Below are 17,926 nucleotides of genomic sequence, written 5' to 3'. Positions count from 1 at the left end.
TCGACTGTGGTGCTAGAATGAAAGATGATGGTGCTGTATTTGCAGAGGAGGGATACGGGCGGCAGTCGCAAATAGAAGCTCGGATCTGCCAATCGACGCGGCCACTAGTAGCCTGATAAGCTGGCTGGTAGGTAACTGGCTACATGCACTGGTTTTACGTGCATGCATGTGGGTATGGTCCGTGCCTGCAGCTGACTGCCCAGCTACTAGGTACCTACGGTAGGCAAGGTTCTCATACCAAAAGTACTCGTCTCGTGATCATACACGTGATGGCATCTCCGTCCCCAATCAATTTCAATGTGCGGTTGCTCTCGACAACTCTGGAAGACAGCAACGATTGTGCAGACTTCAAATCCGAGCGAGGAGGGCAGCCACTTCTCTCACCCGTGCGAACGAACTGCAGAGATGTCCTACTCCTTGTACGCTGCGCGGTCAGCGCGTCGAGCCACTCCCAATGCAATTGGCCGACGTTTCGTTTCGGATATCTCAATTACGAGAACCGGGAAGCCTATCCTTCGGGTTGAGGGTGGACGGTTAGTTCTCATGCCGAACCCGTCAAACTTACCCTGCTGATGATTTTCTCACCTCCAGATCGTCCCTTGGAGGTAGCTAGCCGAATTCCTCCCGTAGTGATTGCACTGCTCACAAACTAGTTAGGTCACACGGCAACCGTTTTTGGCGCAACTGGCCAATTGGGTCGATATATTGTCAACCGCTTAGGTATGTTTGATGGGTGCATTTTCTAAGCCCTGTATATGCTAATTCTGCGAAGCACGCCAGGGATGCACAGTTGTTGTACCTTTTCGCGAAGAAATGACCAAACGACACTTGAAAGTAACTGGTGACCTCGGTCGAATCGTCTTTGTCGTGCGTCGAGCCTCGTTTTCCGTTTCATCGACGATGAATCTCACCAAGTAACATGGAACTAGGAATATGACCTTCGCAATACACCATCCATAGAAGCAAGCATCCGCCATTCCGATGTCGTCTACAACTTGATCGGACGAGACTATCCCACGAAGTAGGATCTCAAATGCAGCGTACGTATCGTTATCGCTAATTCGAGTAGGAACTTTTCGCTTGAAGATGTCCACGTAGAGGGAACTGAGCGTATTGTTGAAGCGGCCGCGAAGTACGATGTTGACAGATACATCCACGTTTCTTCTCATAGCGCTATGTTACAATCAACCTCGGAGTTTTATTCTACAAAGGTCTGTTTATCACTCATTTGTTTCGATTAGCAAGATCGTTTTAACTCACGCTATTTGCTTCAGGCTCGAGGTGAGCATGTGGCTAGGAGTATTTTCCCGGAAGCCACACTTGTTAGGCCGGCACCCATGTTCGGCTTCGAAGACAACCTGCTCCTTAAGCTTGCGTCTGTTCTCAACCTGTTCACCGCCAATAATATGCAGGAAAAATTCAGACCGGTTCATGTTAGTTGGTATTATACCTGCACCAAATCGATTACAGCTAATGACTCGTTTTAAGTCGATTGATGTCGGGGCTGCGTTGGAGAAAATGCTCTATGATGATTCTACTGTTGGGCAGACATTCGAATTGTACGGGCCCAAAGAGTATAGCATGGGGCAAATTGCCACCATGGTGGATAAAGAGATATTCAAGCAGAGGCGGCATATAAACGTTCCTAAGGCGGTACTGAAGCCGATTGCTGGATTGCTGAATAAAGCGCTGTGGTGGCACACGATGTCGGCCGATGAAGTTGAGCGCGAGTTCATGGACCAGGTCATTGACCCCACAGCCAAAACATTCAAAGATCTTGGTATTGAACCGGGAGACATCGCAAACTTCACGTACCACTACCTAGTAAGTGCTCCCATAACATTTAGTTACGAATTACCTTTAAACTAAACCCTGTCCAGCAAGGATTTAGAAGCCAGAACTACTACGATCTCCCCCCTGCAACAGAAAAGGAGAAGAGGGAAGACAAGAAGTATATCCATGTACTTGATGAATTGTAATTTAGTATTTGACCAGTGGATGAAGAGCAAGATTCTTCGATGCACTTGAGGGTGACTGACTAGAGTCGCTGTGAAGAGCGTGAAATGTATTGGAGGACTTCCCAGCGGGAAGGCATGTATATAAGACAGCTCTCGGACAGGTTCTCATGTCACGTTTGTTTTGTACAGTTTCATCTTGTTTGTCAGAGTTAGACTTCTTCCTTTGACAGTGCGAAACTCAGGGTAAAAATCAGTGTGATTTCCTGCAGTTATAATTTCAAATCCCCCATGGCATCATTCACCTCGAAACAAAAAGCGTTAATAAGGGCCACTTGGATAGTTGGATTGCAAGACGGAAGGCTTCGAACGCTGTCGCAGATAATATCCAAGGCAGCTGTTTAGGGGGCGAATAATAGTTGGCAAGGTCTCCGGTTATTTGTGTGCCAACTCGAGGCCAAATACTCCGTATACTCCCTAGTCCGTACACGTCCAGAAAATCTGAAAACAAAAGCCTGAAGTGTTCTAGCCAATACTATGTGCCCAGGAGCTCAAGTCAGGCCCCAACGATGACAGCTGCGAAATTGCCTGTGTAAGGTATCGACCAGACTAACATTGAATCTTTAGCTGTGAGCCCCACAAATTTGGGGGATGGGTGGAGGGCGCCTCAAAACTCTCCAAGTGAGATCAAACCAAATGATTCTCGAGTGCCAAGCTGAGCCACTGCGTACATCATGAGCTGTCGTTAATGGGGTTGAACTCGCCGTAGATTATCGCTGTTTCTATTTTGTATCTTGGTCCCGATATCATGGCAGGAGAGGATAATGAGCCAGTGTGAGACCTTGCGTCCCTTCAACCTCTTGCTCCATATCTCCCTCCTGACAAGATTTTACCCGAATTAGGACTCTTTCGGCACACGCCCTTGCGGCTTTGGCGGAATTTAACGCTGAAAGAGATGCTCACCAGACCAAATTCAATGAGCTGAAAGCCCAGGCCGAAGAAGATGCCCAGTTGTCTATGCAAGCTTTCACAGAAGATTGGAATGAATCACAGTTTTGGGTATGTTTGTTTCCCTCGGCAGTTTGTCTGTCTTACTTCCTCGACAGCCAGCGCAAAGCTTGACCAACCTGCATGTTGGCAATATTATCTACACACGCATGTAGAGACCGTCTGACATATGACTAATCTACGTATCCGTTGAATCATGACATTGTAGTATTCTGATGAAACAGCGGAAATATTGGCCAACCAATTGTTGGAAGGAGCTACCAACAAAACACACATTGGTGTCGTTTCCGCGCCTAGTGTGTTTGTTGCACTTCGAAATATATTAGTGAGTTTTCTTGCTCTCATTGACCACTCAGTCAGACCTTTGAAAACATGATAGCTTACCATGCATCCCAATTCTGCCACGGCTAATTGCCGTGGCGGTTGGGGTTTTGTCCACGCAGCGGCATCTACCGAAAACTGATCGTCCAGAGCTCACTCTCCTTGAACATGACAGTCGGTTCGAACTATTCCCCGAATTTGTTTACTATGACTTCCAACAGCCGTTGAAGCTTCCAGGTAAGGCCATGGCCATCGTCGCCTTTCCACCTCGGACTTCATATTATCTTTTATTTTAGCCTGTGGCCTCCCAGGTTGAGCACATGTACTGTCAGAAAGCGAAGTTGACATACAGCGCAGACAGGCTGAAAGGCAGTCTGGACTGTATCATATGCGATCCGCCGTTTCTAAGCGAAGACTGCCAGACCAAAGGTGTGTAGTGAGGCGCTGCTTTGCTTTCCCCTTCCCCAACTCCAATTCTAACATACAATCGTTCCTGTGCTTCTAACTATGCATATCGCCTTAATAGCTGCAATTACTGCTAGGTGGCTCTTAAGGCCTACTGGATCAGACTCCACCAAACCACGAGTCATCGTTTGCACTGGTGAACGGATGGAGCAGGTTGTAACCAGAGTTTACCGACAGTTGGGCGTACGCACCACGACTTGGGAGCCAACACATGCGAAAGGGTTGAGCAATGAGTTTTATTGTTATGCAAATTTCGAATGCTCGTCTTGGGTTTGGAAAACCTAGTCTCCATTGTCTCTCTGCGGGAGCCACAAGAAGCAGCTGTCCTCATTTTCGTCCCCTCCTGTTGCCTCTTTCAACTCGGCATGGGATTTGGTGGGAAGGATGGCCTGATGAGACCAGACCCCGAGGACACTGCCAGATCTATGGACATGACTTGTTTCAAGGACACGGAACGGATGTTAATTATACTTATGGCGATCCCATTGACACCGTATTCGGAGGATGTATTATTCTATCAGGATTGCGCCCTTCAGGACTACATTAACAAAGTCTCATTCAAGTGTTGCCCTCAACTGGCTACCAAGGACACATGAGCCGATTACCGTCATATTAGGCTAGAGAGCGTATAATATAAAACAGCAAATAAGCTTGCGCCCCCAAAACTTCTGAAATTGTGGCCAATTCCACTTTGTGATCGTTGAATTTGAACCACTATCACATAATGAAGATCTTAGTTTCTGATAACAGGGCGAAAAGTTTCTTAGTCTTGAACAGACCACTCTTACCTGGTCGCCAACTCGACAGTACGATACGTAGTGTCCGGTTTCAATTTCTCCAACGTGTACTATAACACTCAATAGATCGTACATGCAGGATCTCTCTAGTTCCAGACTCTCACGGTTGTCCCGGTTGCGAACTCGATTTGTGTATGGCAGCATGTTGAGTTGTAACGGAAACTGGACGGCATGGTCAATCTTAGATGCGGCTCGATCATGTCTGCCCTGTTTATATTCAAAACGCTAAATGGACGTATTAGCCATGAATTACGAACTGAGAGATAGGACAAGATGAGACCTTCAGTTGCACAGACAACACGTTCGGCAGTCTTTTGATGCTTGTGTATCGCTTTGCCTGTTGAGTGGATGAGCAGCTGTGGCATCTGTATTCGCATTTGTCGAATTTGACATATTCTTCATCGAGGCAGTCATTCAAAGTCAAAACTGGTGCTTTCTGTCCGGTCTTCTTTGCTTTCCGCTGCATCAAAGTGTCGAGCCCCAAACTAAGGTCCAGGAATGATTGCACCGTGTTTGTAGTTCCTTTACAATTCTGGCAACTCGTTGTTGTCTGCATCTTGCCATAAAACGTTTGGTGAATAATACAGTTGCAGCTGTGTTCAGAGCCGCTCTCTGGTCGTTTCCCGTCGCCATTGCGCTCATGTAATTCCTCAGCAAGAAACTGGAAAAACTCATGTGCATCTTGTTCTTTTGTAGTGACAAGATTCTCAAACGCTTTCTTCTCTGAAATCCAGAAGCCTGATAGTATGTTGGCGGCGGTGTAGCCGTTTGTATTTTCTAGTGCATAAAAGTCTTGAAACATATCATCCATTGCGCAACTTAAGCAATGCGAAACAGTACAGTCGTTGCTCTGGTGGCCATCACTGAGATAGAAGTTGCGTAGCAGTGGATTATGCAGAAAACTTTGAAGCACAACATTTTGATAGCAAGTAGCCCCTGCATTGTAAATACCTCGCAGGCCATTAGCTCGACAAGACGCCGTTGTTGTGTTAGAACTAATGTAGCGAGGATCGTCTTTAATTGAATCAGTGAATAGTTCGTCGTGTTTTCTCTTGCGTCCTTAACAATACAGCAAGGTTAGTTATTGTTAGAACGCTTTTGAGAATGACGTCAAAGCCATGGAACCAACCGGAGAAGGAGCCTGTCCCAATCTTGCGTACTCGAAGCTCCTCTAATGTGGGATCCCATACGAGATCATCGCATATCTGGCAATACAGAGATCCGCTCCGTGAATCCACGTCTGGTACTAAGTCAGCAAAGCCATGACCCATCCTTGCCGCACAACTTTTAGCCTACAAAACCGGTGTGACTTCTTCGTTCCATGCCTGAGGCGGTCGTCTTCGGTAACGGTAGTTGGACATTGGAGACAGAGGTAGTTCGATGTTAACGATGTAATCGGCCGGCCGTCCTGGTTGGTTGAGGTCTGGGGCACGATTGGCGTCGAGTCAAAGATGCCACGAAGAATCATTTTGTAATGTGCGATCGAACTATTCATGACCTCTTGTCCCTGAGACAATAGAAGCTGAACATGTTCTATCCACCAGTTAGGAGACTTAAGAAGAGATGTATGCCCCCGAATCACGGCGCTATTCTTACCACACCCAAACATCGGTATGCCAGGCACAGGTGACTTGACTTTCGCATTCTTTGGAGACGCCGGGGTCGTTGGACGCGTGGACATGGTGAAGCACCGTATTGAAGCAAATAGCTTGGTATTACCAGGTCAAAGGATGTATTGTCTTATGATCCTGCAACAGTTTGTGTGGTAACCTTGTAGCAGTTCCACAATCTCGGCAACTCGTCCGCCCAGAGGTTTTGGTAAAATCGGCTGTCCTTGTGGTCAGTCTATTAGCCGAAACCACAGCTCCTATGACGAACATTCTTTCACTTACTGACGAGCGCTGCTTGGCATCCAATGAATGCAGCAAGTTTCGAGTGTCTTTCTTTGGAGGCTTACTGGCCAAAAAGGGTATCAAAAGGCTGGAGGCGAGGCGAATAAAACAGAACTAGTGGCTGATTCGTTGAGCGGGCTCGGTCACTCGAGAAGTTACCCTTCGTTGAAGGTTGTGTGCTTGCTTCCCGCTTTTATTCTCAAACCGAGGGTATCGCTCAGAACTGCTGGAATTGAATGTCGCTGGAGGGTTGGCCATAGACTCCAGGAACTAGCAATCGATAACTGATTAGCTTGTTGATAAGCACCCCAGTGTGTGGAGTCGACTGGATGCTGCTTTTCAAGTAGCATAGATTCAGTCCTCGCTGTCATGCATTCTCGCGGAGAACCAAAATCAAGCTTGCACGTTTAAAAGTCAAGAGCCACTGTGTTGTAGAGCTATCTAATTACATCCATGTAACTTCTGAGTTCAGTTTACTGTATTTTATCAACGCCAGCTTCTCTGCAAATGTTGAGACAAATCAACACAATCATGTTTGAAATCACGTGCCAACGTGACTGGACCGAACGCGTCAAACGCGATCTTGACCAAATTCTGTTACGGCACACGCGAACGAACCTCTCAAACGACACGGCAACATATCAGAGAGAGGACTCGAGCAGACATGGCCCCCAAGTAAGAAATCTGACTCTATTGTTCACCTGACCCTTTTCGATTGACAAAATTATTAGATTATCGCCGCCGTCTGTGCCAACTGACAATCGGAGCCATCCAAACTTCAAACGGCGAGCTTCGGCGGCCCTTGGCGCACTGCACAAACCTTTCAAATGTCCCGGGACTGCATCTACCGGAACTTCATCATTGGAAAGACCATCACGGAAACGAAAACGAGTTGATTACTCTGGGGCAGATGGCGATGCTCCGAAGGACGGATTCTACACCAACGGTGATCGACTAGCGCTTGCAACCCGGGACGTCAATAGGTTTCCAGTATACAAGCCGAAGGAGAAACACGTTGTCTTCAGCAAGGCGTTCTCTGTGCCTCTTAAAGACAAAAGCAGTTCATCCTACAATCCAAACAGGCCACCTCCTACGTTGGGCTTGAGACAAGGCGCAGTAGTTTCTCCGAAGCCCTTGCATGATCCCAGCGGCGAATTCGCAATCGTACTATACGATCCAACTATCGATGCAAAGCTTGACATTAGGAGGCAAGCCCAAATGCCCAGCACATCTGAGATCCCTCAAAAGCCGCAACTAGACGCCCCGCTTGTGCACAAAAGCTTGGCAGAAATTCTTGGTATCAGGAAGAAAGTCAGCAGCGAGGAGTCGAAAGTACCCGTTGTTCTAGACCCAAAACTTGCCAAAATTCTTCGACCACATCAAGTTGAAGGTGTCAAATTCATGTATCGCTGTGTCACGGGAATGATTGAAGAGAAGGCAAATGGTTGCATTATGGCAGATGAAATGGGACTAGGTAAAACACTGCAATGCATCACCCTCATGTGGACCCTGCTCAAACAGTCGCCTGAAGCTGGAAAGCCGACAATTCAGAAAGCTATCGTGGTTTGCCCAGCAAGCTTGGTCAAAAATTGGGCTAACGAATTGACCAAATGGCTTGGCCCGAATGCCATCACGCCATTTGCTATTGATGGGAAGGCGTCAAAAGAAGAATTGACTAGACAACTCCGACAATGGGCTATCGCATCTGGTCGGTCAGTTACTAGACCGGTCATCATTGTGTCGTATGAAACCCTAAGACTGAATGTGGAGGAGCTGAAGCATACCAAAATCGGTCTTCTCTTTTGTGATGAAGGGCATCGGCTCAAGAATGGCGACAGCAATACGTTTAGTGCCTTGAATAGCCTGAATGTTTCTCGGAGGGTTATTCTAACGGGAACGCCCATTCAGAATGATCTGACGGAGTACTTTTCTCTAACGAGTTTCGCCAACCCGGGTCTCCTAGGATCGCGCTTAGAGTTCCGAAAACGGTTTGAGATCCCCATTCTCCGAGGGCGTGATGCAGACGCTTCCGAATCAGATCGCCAGCGGGGAGATGAATGCACTTCGGAGCTTCTTGGAGTGGTCAACAAATTCTTGATTCGCAGAACGAACGATATCTTGTCGAAATATTTACCAGTCAAATACGAGCATGTGGTGTTTTGCAATGCGGCTTCATTTCAGGAGAACCTGTACAAGTACTTCATTACTAGCCCCGACATCCAAGCTTTGCTCCGAGGAAAGGGAAGTCAGCCCCTGAAAGCCATTAACATCTTGAAGAAACTATGCAATCATCCGGATCTGCTTAATTTGAGCGATGATCTCCCCGGATCTGAAAGCTGTTTCCCTGCCGAGTACGTACCGAAGGAGTCCCGTGGCCGAGATCGTGATGTGCGGCCGGAATACTCGGGGAAAATGATGGTGTTGGATAGAATGCTCGCGCGAATACGCCAAGATACGAATGACAAAATCGTGCTTATAAGCAACTATACGTCGACATTAGACCTTTTTGAGCGTCTATGCCGATCCCGACAGTACGGATGTCTCAGACTTGACGGCACAATGAATGTGAACAAGCGCCAGAAGCTTGTGGATCGCTTCAACGACCCAAACGGCGAGGAATTTGTTTTCTTGCTCAGCAGCAAGGCAGGCGGGTGTGGCATCAATCTGATTGGTGCCAACCGCTTGGTTCTCTTCGATCCTGACTGGAACCCGGCGGCTGACCAACAAGCGTTGGCTCGAGTCTGGCGTGATGGCCAAAAGAAAGACTGCTTCGTATATCGATTCATCGCAACTGGTACCATTGAGGAGAAGATTTTTCAACGTCAATCGCATAAGCAAAGTCTGTCGTCTTGCGTTGTTGACTCGGCGGAGGATGTTGAAAGACATTTCTCCTTGGACAGCCTCAGAGAGTTATTCCAGTATCGACCCAACACCACGAGTGATACACATGACACATTCAAATGCAAGAGATGCAGGCCAGATGGTAAACAACATGTGAAGGCTCCAGCAATTCTTTACGGAGATACAAGCACATGGAATCACTTCGTAAACAGTGGGCTGCAGGCAATTCAGGACCTGTTATTGAGACAGGAGTATGACTTAGGACAGGTTTCAGCGGTTTTCCAGTATATATCGCACTAGGCATTTATCTGCATGTAACAATGATGCCGGTAACATTATTAGTAGGAGTGAATTATCCACAGCATCTACAGCCATGTTTAAAATAAGGGTACACACTATCTCGACTCTCCATCGGTGGCGCAGAAAATTGGGTCCCACCGGTTCCCACTTTGGTACCAAATTTTTTGCCTGGTGGTCGCTCATCCGATAGACCCCATCAATCTCTCTCCTTACTGTTGATCATTTTCATGGTGGATCTTGAGCATCTGCACTTCTTCGTAACACAACTTTTCGCAGTGTGCTGGTAAATGGCATCGTTGCACTTTCAGCCCCAGTCCCAGTGCCTGAATCTCAGAATCTCAATAGCTATAACGCCCATCACACGAGCCCTGACATCACTCCTCGGTGCCGTTAGGCTCAGTTTTCCGTCTTGAGCTCCCCTACGTTTTGAGGCTACACCACACCATATCAATCTGTGCCACTCTGCGGAGGAAACAAAGAGCGGCTCGCCTGTTTTCGTCTGCAAGGAGGCGTGGCAAAATCCCAAACGCCAAAAAAAAAATGCCTTACGAGGGAGTCAATACTCCAGACGCAAATAAGTTTGCCTCTTTTTATCTTCAGCAGATCACACGCGAGTTATCCGATGACATCGACTACGTAAGAGCCGCAGAAGACTTCAAAGCCGACTCTGTCCCGTTTCTAGTTCACGCCCTCAGACAAGGTGCTTCGCAATTTTTGACAAAAGACAGGAACCCTGTTGCTCAAGGGCGACGCTCCGGAGTTTCGTTGAACAACTAGATTCAGCCATTTGGGAGGCAAAACGCATGCGTGCTAGAAACCCCTCCACGCTGGAGACCATACCTATCATGCATGGTCTCCCCTTTTGAGCAGTTGACCTTGTCAGTACCGATGTAACAGTCAACGGTCAGGCCATTTAACTGTGCGAGGTCCTCTCTAACGGCCTATGGGTTTCCTCTCGTCGAATTCTCTTCCGCCTCCGACTGCTTGGCTGGTCACAATTTGAAACCCATGAGGCTGCTGAGAAGCGGTTACTTCACCGCAGCGGGCCATTCCAGTAATATTCGACGTGTTGAGGGCCATATTTTAGATCACGGGACTGGCTGGTGACATGGGTATTCATTTCGAGTTTCGTTATTTCCACACCCCAGAGCTCATCTGTCGTCTATAGACCAAATCAAACCTCTCCATTCATTTCGTCGTGCTCAGGTATCATTCATAAAGCCGATATGCAGCCAGTACGGGTATCAAAAGAAGACTTCATACGGCCGGCGTCCTCCCCCCATCGTAGCCAACGTGAGTAGTCCGACGGCACGACTCAGATCCAAGTAGATAGTTGGATCCAAAATGGTCGATTGGTTCTAGGAAATCCCCCATCCTCCAATTATCACCTCCAACACATTACCAGGTGCAGGGGGGGATATGGAGGACTGCTTACGGCATGTGATATTGCGCAAACTTTGGCAAGATTGCTCTTTTTTCCCTGCGTATTGCCCAGCCCTTTATCGCAAGCACAGTTATCTCCCATGCCATGAGCAATCCTACCAAACCCATCGTGATTGTATAAACGAACATGGCATCCAGGTTATAGTGAATCATACCATCGATGGTGTCCGAACTCTACATCTCATTAGTTAGTAATACACAAACCAAAGACAATGCGACAACGGCAGAGTCACTCACGCTCGCCATGAATATAATGCCTCCAGCAATAAGACCAAATGATGCCAGTAGCTCCGTTGGTGGACGAGATGGTAGGACAGACTTTGGGGGGCGGAGGAACAAAAGAACATAGGTCAGAACTCTAGCAAAGGAAGCCCCTAGCAACAGATCACCCCATTGTTTGTGTACCATTGTCGATACCATGGTTTCCTGATGGTGGGAGCTCATCATGATGCCAAGTAGGAGAATAACCAGTGCTGGTATGGGATTTAAAGAGAATTTGTATGTTGGTGGATTATTCCATCTCTCCGCTATTTCTTCCTCGTCTCCTAGCGTCCTCGCCGGAGCTGTGTCTGAAGCGGTTGCATTCAGCAGAGTTCTGACAGTAGAAGACTCGATAAGCATGCCGCACTGCTCTCAGGTTAGCTAAGACAACTTATGGACCCTTATCGTCGTTGAAGAATCGTGGCCAGTACAGAAATTTTGCATTGGCAGTAATGCAGGCAGGTGAAGCCAGTGCTGTGGATCTAGACGAAAAAGTGATTTAAGACTTACCAGCCCGCCTCCCAAGAAAAGCACAGTGATAGCCAAATGCTCCAAATCCTGGGAGCTCCATTCGCCACCCCAACTTCCCAAATGCTCCAAGAAGATGTTGGTAGATCCATAAAAGAATATCAAGGCGCTCTCGACGAACTCTGCGGATGGGCACCAGTGCTTCTCATCAGCATCGACTGGTCTGAGGTTCCACGCCCAGCCCATGTCCGCGAAACTTCCAGACCAGCGGCCCAAGGTGAGCAAACCAAGCCAAAAGAATACTCCTCCCTTGATCCAATGCGCTAAGCCACTGAAAATAGACTTGCCTTCCTGCGTCACGCCGAATTCGTTAGACCGCACGTAACTGTGTATCGCGAGAACGTCAAAAACTTACAAAAAGGCGCCCGAATGTCACAATTCCAGTCGTCAACGCGATAAATCCCAACGGTAGGATTATTCTATCTGTAGCTCTGTGAATGAAGTCAAGGTACGCCCACAGCCAGGATACGACGACACGCTGAGCCTTTCGTACTAGCATGTTAGTCGACAGTACCGGTAGCTCCGCTGATTCGAGTAACTTCGCCTCAGCCTCACTGCTATGATAGTCTCCGTGCTGATCATTTAGTGGAATCTCTTCGTCGTCCAAGGTCGAAACTGAGTTGCTTCGGAGTGATTCTGTTCCAGGTTCAGTCCCCTGCCCACTGTCATTTGACAGCCGATCGGCTGGTGCAGCGTGATCCTGCGTTGATAGGCGTCTCCAGTAATTCACGCTGGAGATCAAATTGTGTCCTCCTACATGATGCTCGCGGCGATAACCCGGTCCGGCCGTAGCACCAGCTAGTCGTCCAATCAACTGTATCAACGCTTGAACAGACATGATAGCCGTAACAATCCAGCCGATTTTATGATGAGAGTTGTTTGGATACAAATCTTGAGTTTGGGAATTGTAAATGGCTGCCAGCAGCAGACCAAAGGCATTGATCGTGAGAAACGCAAACTGGGTCATCAAGCTAATGCGGGAGCGGGCAATTGAGAGCATGACGGCTAATGAACAGGCAAACTTAGCACCTTTCCGGGTACAAATAGTGAACATTGAAGGGGTTTGAGATCCCGCCTTCCCCTTCAGCAGTTTTAGGGTCTGAAAACGGTTCACCCAGGGTCAACTCACCAACAGGCAAAACAACAACCCAAGCAATAATCATCAGTGAGATATGGCCATAGATAAGACCTTGGTGGTTCGGCAGTGTGAAGTACGATTGTAGATGATCGGATTCATGCACTAAAGCAGTGTGATTTCCGGCAAGTTCAGGCTCTGAGTGGCCATGAGCACCGACTGCTCCGATGAGAAATAGTATGATGACGACAACATTTGCAGTTGATGCCGAATATGAAGAGTTGATGCGTTGCATTGCGACTTGTGCTCCCCGAAATTCAACTTTTAATCAATACTCAATTAGTACAACTCATATTGGCTCGCGCTATGATTCTAATGGCTTGTGTCCGAGTCCGGCACATCGTCCCCGGAGATACAACCCGTGAGAGCCCAGTGTATCGAGTCATACACTTTGTACTCTTAAAGCAGTGTTTGCGGACTCACCAGATTCGTCAACAGATTGAATTGTCACGAAATAACAGATTGTCTTCTCTATCTTCAGACGTTCAGTGTGTATAATCACAGCAGGGGTGACTAACACGATTTCTCGGTCGATATCTGGCAGAGACAGCGGTTTGCAAGCAAAACGGGTTATAAAAGTATGTGTGTGTTTGTGTGTTTTTGTGTTTGTGAGTGTATGGTCTCAGAACCGTTTTAACCGGCCGTGGCCGCCAGGGAAATGTAGCAATGACCAAGTCTCCAGTATCAAAAGAGAAAAGCAGTGCGCAAACGCTAATGTCTGTGCAATCAACAGCGCCACAGCAAGATATAAGCAGTTGCGAACCTTCCAAGGGATAGCAACTTTCACGATGTAAGCACAAATCGCTTCACAATGCTTCAAGCGAGAGCTTATTAGTCAGAGCAGTTGGGTGAAAATCGAGCCACTTTGCTTTGGGTGTGCTCACAGACTTATACAAGTACGAAATACAACGTCATTGACGACAGAGTCCATGGGCGCCAAGGTGGTGACGGAAACGAAGGAACCCAATCAATCATAACCCGGTTATCGACCGGCATGGGGTGAATCATAAACACAAAAGAAAAAAACCAAAGGCGCGTGAGCTGGATCCGAAGCTTCCGAGATTTGAGTCTTGTCATAAAAACGAGTTGCGGTCAGCGGAGCTCAGGCGAGACGTGAACGGACAAGATAGGAAAATATGGTGGGTAGCTACCTAGGTACCTTGGGTCGCTACCTGGTTGGTCAATAATAATTAAAAAGTACATGTACAGTAACATCGAACATTGAAACTAACCAGCTGCACCCGGGTCTCTGATGAAGTGGGCGGGCTTTCAACTTTTGGTGTACAATAGGCAGCCTTGGATCAACTTATTTTGTTAGAGTTGACTTCTCATTCACGTGGCGCATGCCCAGCATAGAACTGATCACAAGTGAATTATTCATCCCCCCCCTCTTTCCCCCCTCCCGCCCGCCAATTAAAAAAAAAAGGAAGAGAGAGAAAGAGAGAGAAAAAGAGAGAAAGAACATCCGTCATCTCCGGAGCTGCTGTTGTTATTGAACGGATCCCAACTGGTGAGGTCCACCAGGACGTGAGAAGAACATTGAACCCCAAGAACAATACGACACAACTGAAGCCTGGTGGCAGAGCGCCATCTTCACGCCTTAGGAAATGCCTTTCCCAAAGTGCTCTGGCCAATTTGCACTTGATGCATGGATGTGTCTCAGTTCGTCTCCATTTCATACTGATTGATTGATGGTTTATCGTGGGCACGGACACTGAACATACTTAACGTAGCACTCCATGGCGCATTGCGAACTTGTGTATCGGCCACTGCACCAGACTGCTGTCACACCACAGTCAGCTCCAAGTACTTCAATGTTTGATGTCCTGTTCGTTTTTCAAGCCAATAATACAGAGTATACATGCATGTATGTACGCGGACAAGACGGTCAACTGGTTACCACCAGACCACATTGACCCCCATTGTTGGTCAACTGCGGCTAGTGACACTTGGCACTCAACTGGTGACATGGAACCACCACTTGACGACTTCAAAGCCGCCTGACAGTTGAGCACCATCAGGCGACGCTCGGATTGTCCGATCCTGCCTGGCCGGGCTGTCAGAGGACACCAGACGGGTCGAGTTGGGAGTACCTACCTAGGTAGGTAGTATGTACTGGAGTCACGACCATTGACATTGAAGTCGACATTGAAGTCTGGTCTGGTCTGGTCTTGTCAGGCCTGGTTCGACTTGCGGCACTCCCTGAGCATTCAAACATATTTGATGCTAGTTAACATATTTCTGCCTCGGCCGACTGGGTGATGGGAAAGGGAACATTGAAAGGGACATGGATGATGCACCACGCTGGATCACCTCTTGTTAGTTAGCAAGTGAGGCCGCAACCTTGAATCCCATTCGTCAAGTGGCGTCTCGGTGTCATCGACAACACCAGGATCGCATGCAGCTTTACACATACCTAGGTACACATGCGTAACCTTGAAGCGACCAACATTTACTAGGTGGCCTCATCCTAGGTTAAATAAAGACTACCGCATCCGAGCCTTCCAACGTCGGCCGCAAACCACCAACGGTCCCGAACCGTGGCTAAAATGTCAGCTCCTCAGTGGCTAGAGGCGCTCGTTAGTTTCGATGTGGTCAACTGACACTTCGGCATCTAAAATACGGACCAGACATCAGTGCCATAATATCCGCCTTGCCGCCATCCCCGCGCCCCAGTAGACTTATTCCTTGCTCCGCCAGGTGCAAGGGTTGAAAATGCCCGACATGGAGTCCCGACAATCCCGTCACTGGCGACACACCAGATGAGGTGGCTCTAACGGGCATTTGTCGAGATGCAGACAGCACATTGATTGCCATGTTTTTTTCATTTCCTCGTCTTTTGGGTTGAGTGATCAAAGTGAGAGTTTGACCAGATCTATTACCCATTAAGGTAACCTATTAAGGGTATTAGACTGTCGTAATCCTAGTAGGTTTTAAAGAGGCGCCATCTCCCGCGCCAGAACCTGCGTTTTCAATAACACTCGTGCTCCCACAACACAAGACTTCTTGCTACTACAGTAGAAAGTATTTATTTTATTCTTCTAAAACAATTTTTAATACCACATTACTACGGAATAGCGTCACGTGATCTACACTTGTGTGGTTGTGGACCTGGTCAAATTTTTGAAGTGCGGGAAGAGGTGTTACGCCTCCATGGTTCAAGTCTCGTCTTGGCTTCCATGCTGGACCTTTTTTGGCAAGCGAGAAGGTTTCTTGCTTCATTAGACACATTCTTCTTCATTGCATAGAAAGCAGGTATAAACGCCGTAATGGACTTGACCTCACTCAAAGTGAATGCGGTTGTGATTCAACATTCAGAGCAGGATTTGTATTACAAATTATTCCCTGAAAGAAGACGACACAGTTCGGCTGGATTCCAAGGGTCTGGTGGGATTTCCAAGCTCGCTTCACCCCTCGCCTCGCCTCAATACCGGGTGCCTTATATCTATGCGCCAGGAATCCTCCAGTGCCAGGCCCAGGATCAGTACTTCTTTTTGAGAGAGAGGTTAGGGTGTCAAGCGAGATATACGCGTTTGTCTAGTTCCAATTGCTACATAGACACTACCAATGGTGTTCAATGAAATGTCAACCCCAGGTACATAACAGATGGCTCCCACCTCTTTCTTGTTTGCCAACCGGCCAGGATTACACTCAGGTTCCAGTATAGCCTGCTCCGTACGCTGCATTGAGATGTGTCGGGATCGGACAGGCTTTATGTGCCGTAGCATACAATCAGCATGAGCACTGCTGTCCGCCTGTCTTCTCAGACGTCTCTTGGCGCCGTTCCCAGCTGTTCTTTACCCAATCCAAGGCATTATTTCGCCGAGTTGCTAATAACTCAGCACAGGCGGTGCAATGATCTCTTCAGTGATCGTATGATCGAGAGTAATTAGAGAATGGACTTTTCAAGGTTCAAATGCCACTGGTCTCGCCCCCGCTGGATAATCGTGCCGTCGTGACTTAGTTTCTCAAGAATCTGCAAGATACCGTTTCTGGCTGCCGGATGGAGGGCCGCCGGAACGTCACTGTAGATGACACTGACAAGCTCCGCGGCAGACCAAACCTTGCCAGCGGCATCGGTACTTCCAATTCCCCGCATTGTTTGCAAAACTTGGTCAACTCTTTGTTTCCGATGTTGAATATACTCAGTGATTCTACCTGGGCCGTCCTCGACGACGGGGCCATGTCCTGGATATGCCCGTCCTGAGAAAAGTAGTCGCATTTTATCCAGACTGCGCATATAGTCCGACATATCCTCAAACACAGCAGTACCGTGTCCGAGAACATTGTCAGCTGTAAACATGGCGTCTTCTTCAGCCAACGTGAAGACCATGTGATCTCTGGTATGGCCAGGGGTGTGGATGGCGGTCAAACTGACGCCTTCGACATGGAATTTTTGGCCGTCCAAAATATTCTTCTGGCCTGGTTCTGGGTCATGCTTATAAATGGCTGCGTCAGGAGCCGCCGAAAGAAGATCAGCGATCCCACCAGTGTGGTCATGATGCCAATGAGAAATGAGCACTAAATCTACCGTTGCTCTTTCCTCCGCCAGAAATGTCTTGAGTGAAGCTATCCAAGCTGGTTTGCCTTCCCCGGTATCAAGAAGAATGCGACGAGTGCCGGACCCCAGCAAATACGTATTCGTACCTTGGAGTGTGAATTTACCAGGATTTCCCCCAAGTATGCGGACGCACCGCGGACTAAGCCGTTGGACAGTTGGGAGAGGAGTTAGCTGCGTTGCCATGGTCCTGAGTTGTCCCTGGAGTCTTGAGCGTCCCATGCGGCAATCAACTTGGCCGGTATATAAACCTTTTTATAAAGGTGCGGAATACGCGAGGGAAACAAACAGCCTTGCTTTATGAATGTACGTTTTCTTGTTTCGGGGGGGGGTCTCCTTTGCTTATCAGAATTGACGTCGATAATGATGTTCTGTGTTAACTAGATGGTCACCCACGGCCTGGTGGTGTTGAGATGATATTG

At 48.0% G+C, this 17,926-nt stretch overlaps 6 protein-coding genes across 6 annotated transcripts; 3 read left to right on the top strand and 3 right to left on the bottom strand.

The window, feature by feature from the left end:
* Nucleotides 1-405: 405 nt before the first annotated feature.
* On the top strand, nt 406-1,979 carry VFPPC_08203 (NADH-ubiquinone oxidoreductase; the record flags this gene model as incomplete). The annotated part of the gene is made up of 9 exons (XM_018286951.1): nt 406-533; nt 592-605; nt 658-720; nt 773-867; nt 930-1,021; nt 1,070-1,211; nt 1,275-1,433; nt 1,489-1,824; nt 1,881-1,979. 9 exons carry the CDS (start codon nt 406-408, stop codon nt 1,977-1,979), a joined length of 1,128 nt encoding a protein of 375 aa, XP_018143760.1.
* A 979-nt stretch (nt 1,980-2,958) lies between these two features.
* Nucleotides 2,959-3,129, top strand: VFPPC_17840 (hypothetical protein; the record flags this gene model as incomplete). The annotated part of the gene is made up of 1 exon (XM_022429517.1): nt 2,959-3,129. The coding sequence occupies one exon, from the start codon at nt 2,959-2,961 to the stop codon at nt 3,127-3,129; it is 171 nt and encodes a 56-aa protein (XP_022285429.1).
* Nucleotides 3,130-4,361: 1,232 nt separating this feature from the next.
* On the bottom strand, nt 4,362-6,227 carry VFPPC_08201 (ubiquitin carboxyl-terminal hydrolase 2; the record flags this gene model as incomplete). Its single annotated transcript, XM_018286950.1, has 6 exons — nt 4,362-4,463; nt 4,538-4,771; nt 4,827-5,605; nt 5,676-5,786; nt 5,843-6,079; nt 6,143-6,227. 6 exons carry the CDS (start codon nt 6,225-6,227, stop codon nt 4,362-4,364), a joined length of 1,548 nt encoding a protein of 515 aa, XP_018143759.1.
* Nucleotides 6,228-7,102: 875 nt separating this feature from the next.
* VFPPC_08200 (DNA repair and recombination protein RAD54) lies at nt 7,103-9,579 on the top strand (the record flags this gene model as incomplete). The annotated part of the gene is made up of 2 exons (XM_018286949.1): nt 7,103-7,113; nt 7,170-9,579. The coding sequence occupies 2 exons, from the start codon at nt 7,103-7,105 to the stop codon at nt 9,577-9,579; spliced, it is 2,421 nt and encodes an 806-aa protein (XP_018143758.1).
* Nucleotides 9,580-11,093: 1,514 nt separating this feature from the next.
* On the bottom strand, nt 11,094-13,181 carry VFPPC_08199 (hypothetical protein; the record flags this gene model as incomplete). Its single annotated transcript, XM_022428597.1, has 6 exons — nt 11,094-11,097; nt 11,150-11,196; nt 11,260-11,649; nt 11,794-12,102; nt 12,167-12,816; nt 12,941-13,181. The coding sequence occupies 6 exons, from the start codon at nt 13,179-13,181 to the stop codon at nt 11,094-11,096; spliced, it is 1,641 nt and encodes a 546-aa protein (XP_022284394.1).
* Nucleotides 13,182-16,835: 3,654 nt separating this feature from the next.
* On the bottom strand, nt 16,836-17,690 carry VFPPC_08198 (metallo-beta-lactamase domain-containing protein; the record flags this gene model as incomplete). The annotated part of the gene is made up of 1 exon (XM_018286947.1): nt 16,836-17,690. The coding sequence occupies one exon, from the start codon at nt 17,688-17,690 to the stop codon at nt 16,836-16,838; it is 855 nt and encodes a 284-aa protein (XP_018143756.1).
* Between the last annotated feature and the right edge of the window lie 236 nt (nt 17,691-17,926).

This window comes from Pochonia chlamydosporia, chromosome 4 (genome assembly GCF_001653235.2).
Source record: "Pochonia chlamydosporia 170 chromosome 4, whole genome shotgun sequence".
Classification (NCBI taxonomy): Eukaryota; Fungi; Ascomycota; class Sordariomycetes; order Hypocreales; family Clavicipitaceae; genus Pochonia; species Pochonia chlamydosporia.
Note: the sequence above shows the minus strand (reverse complement) of the source record. Positions and strands in the feature narration are given on the sequence as shown.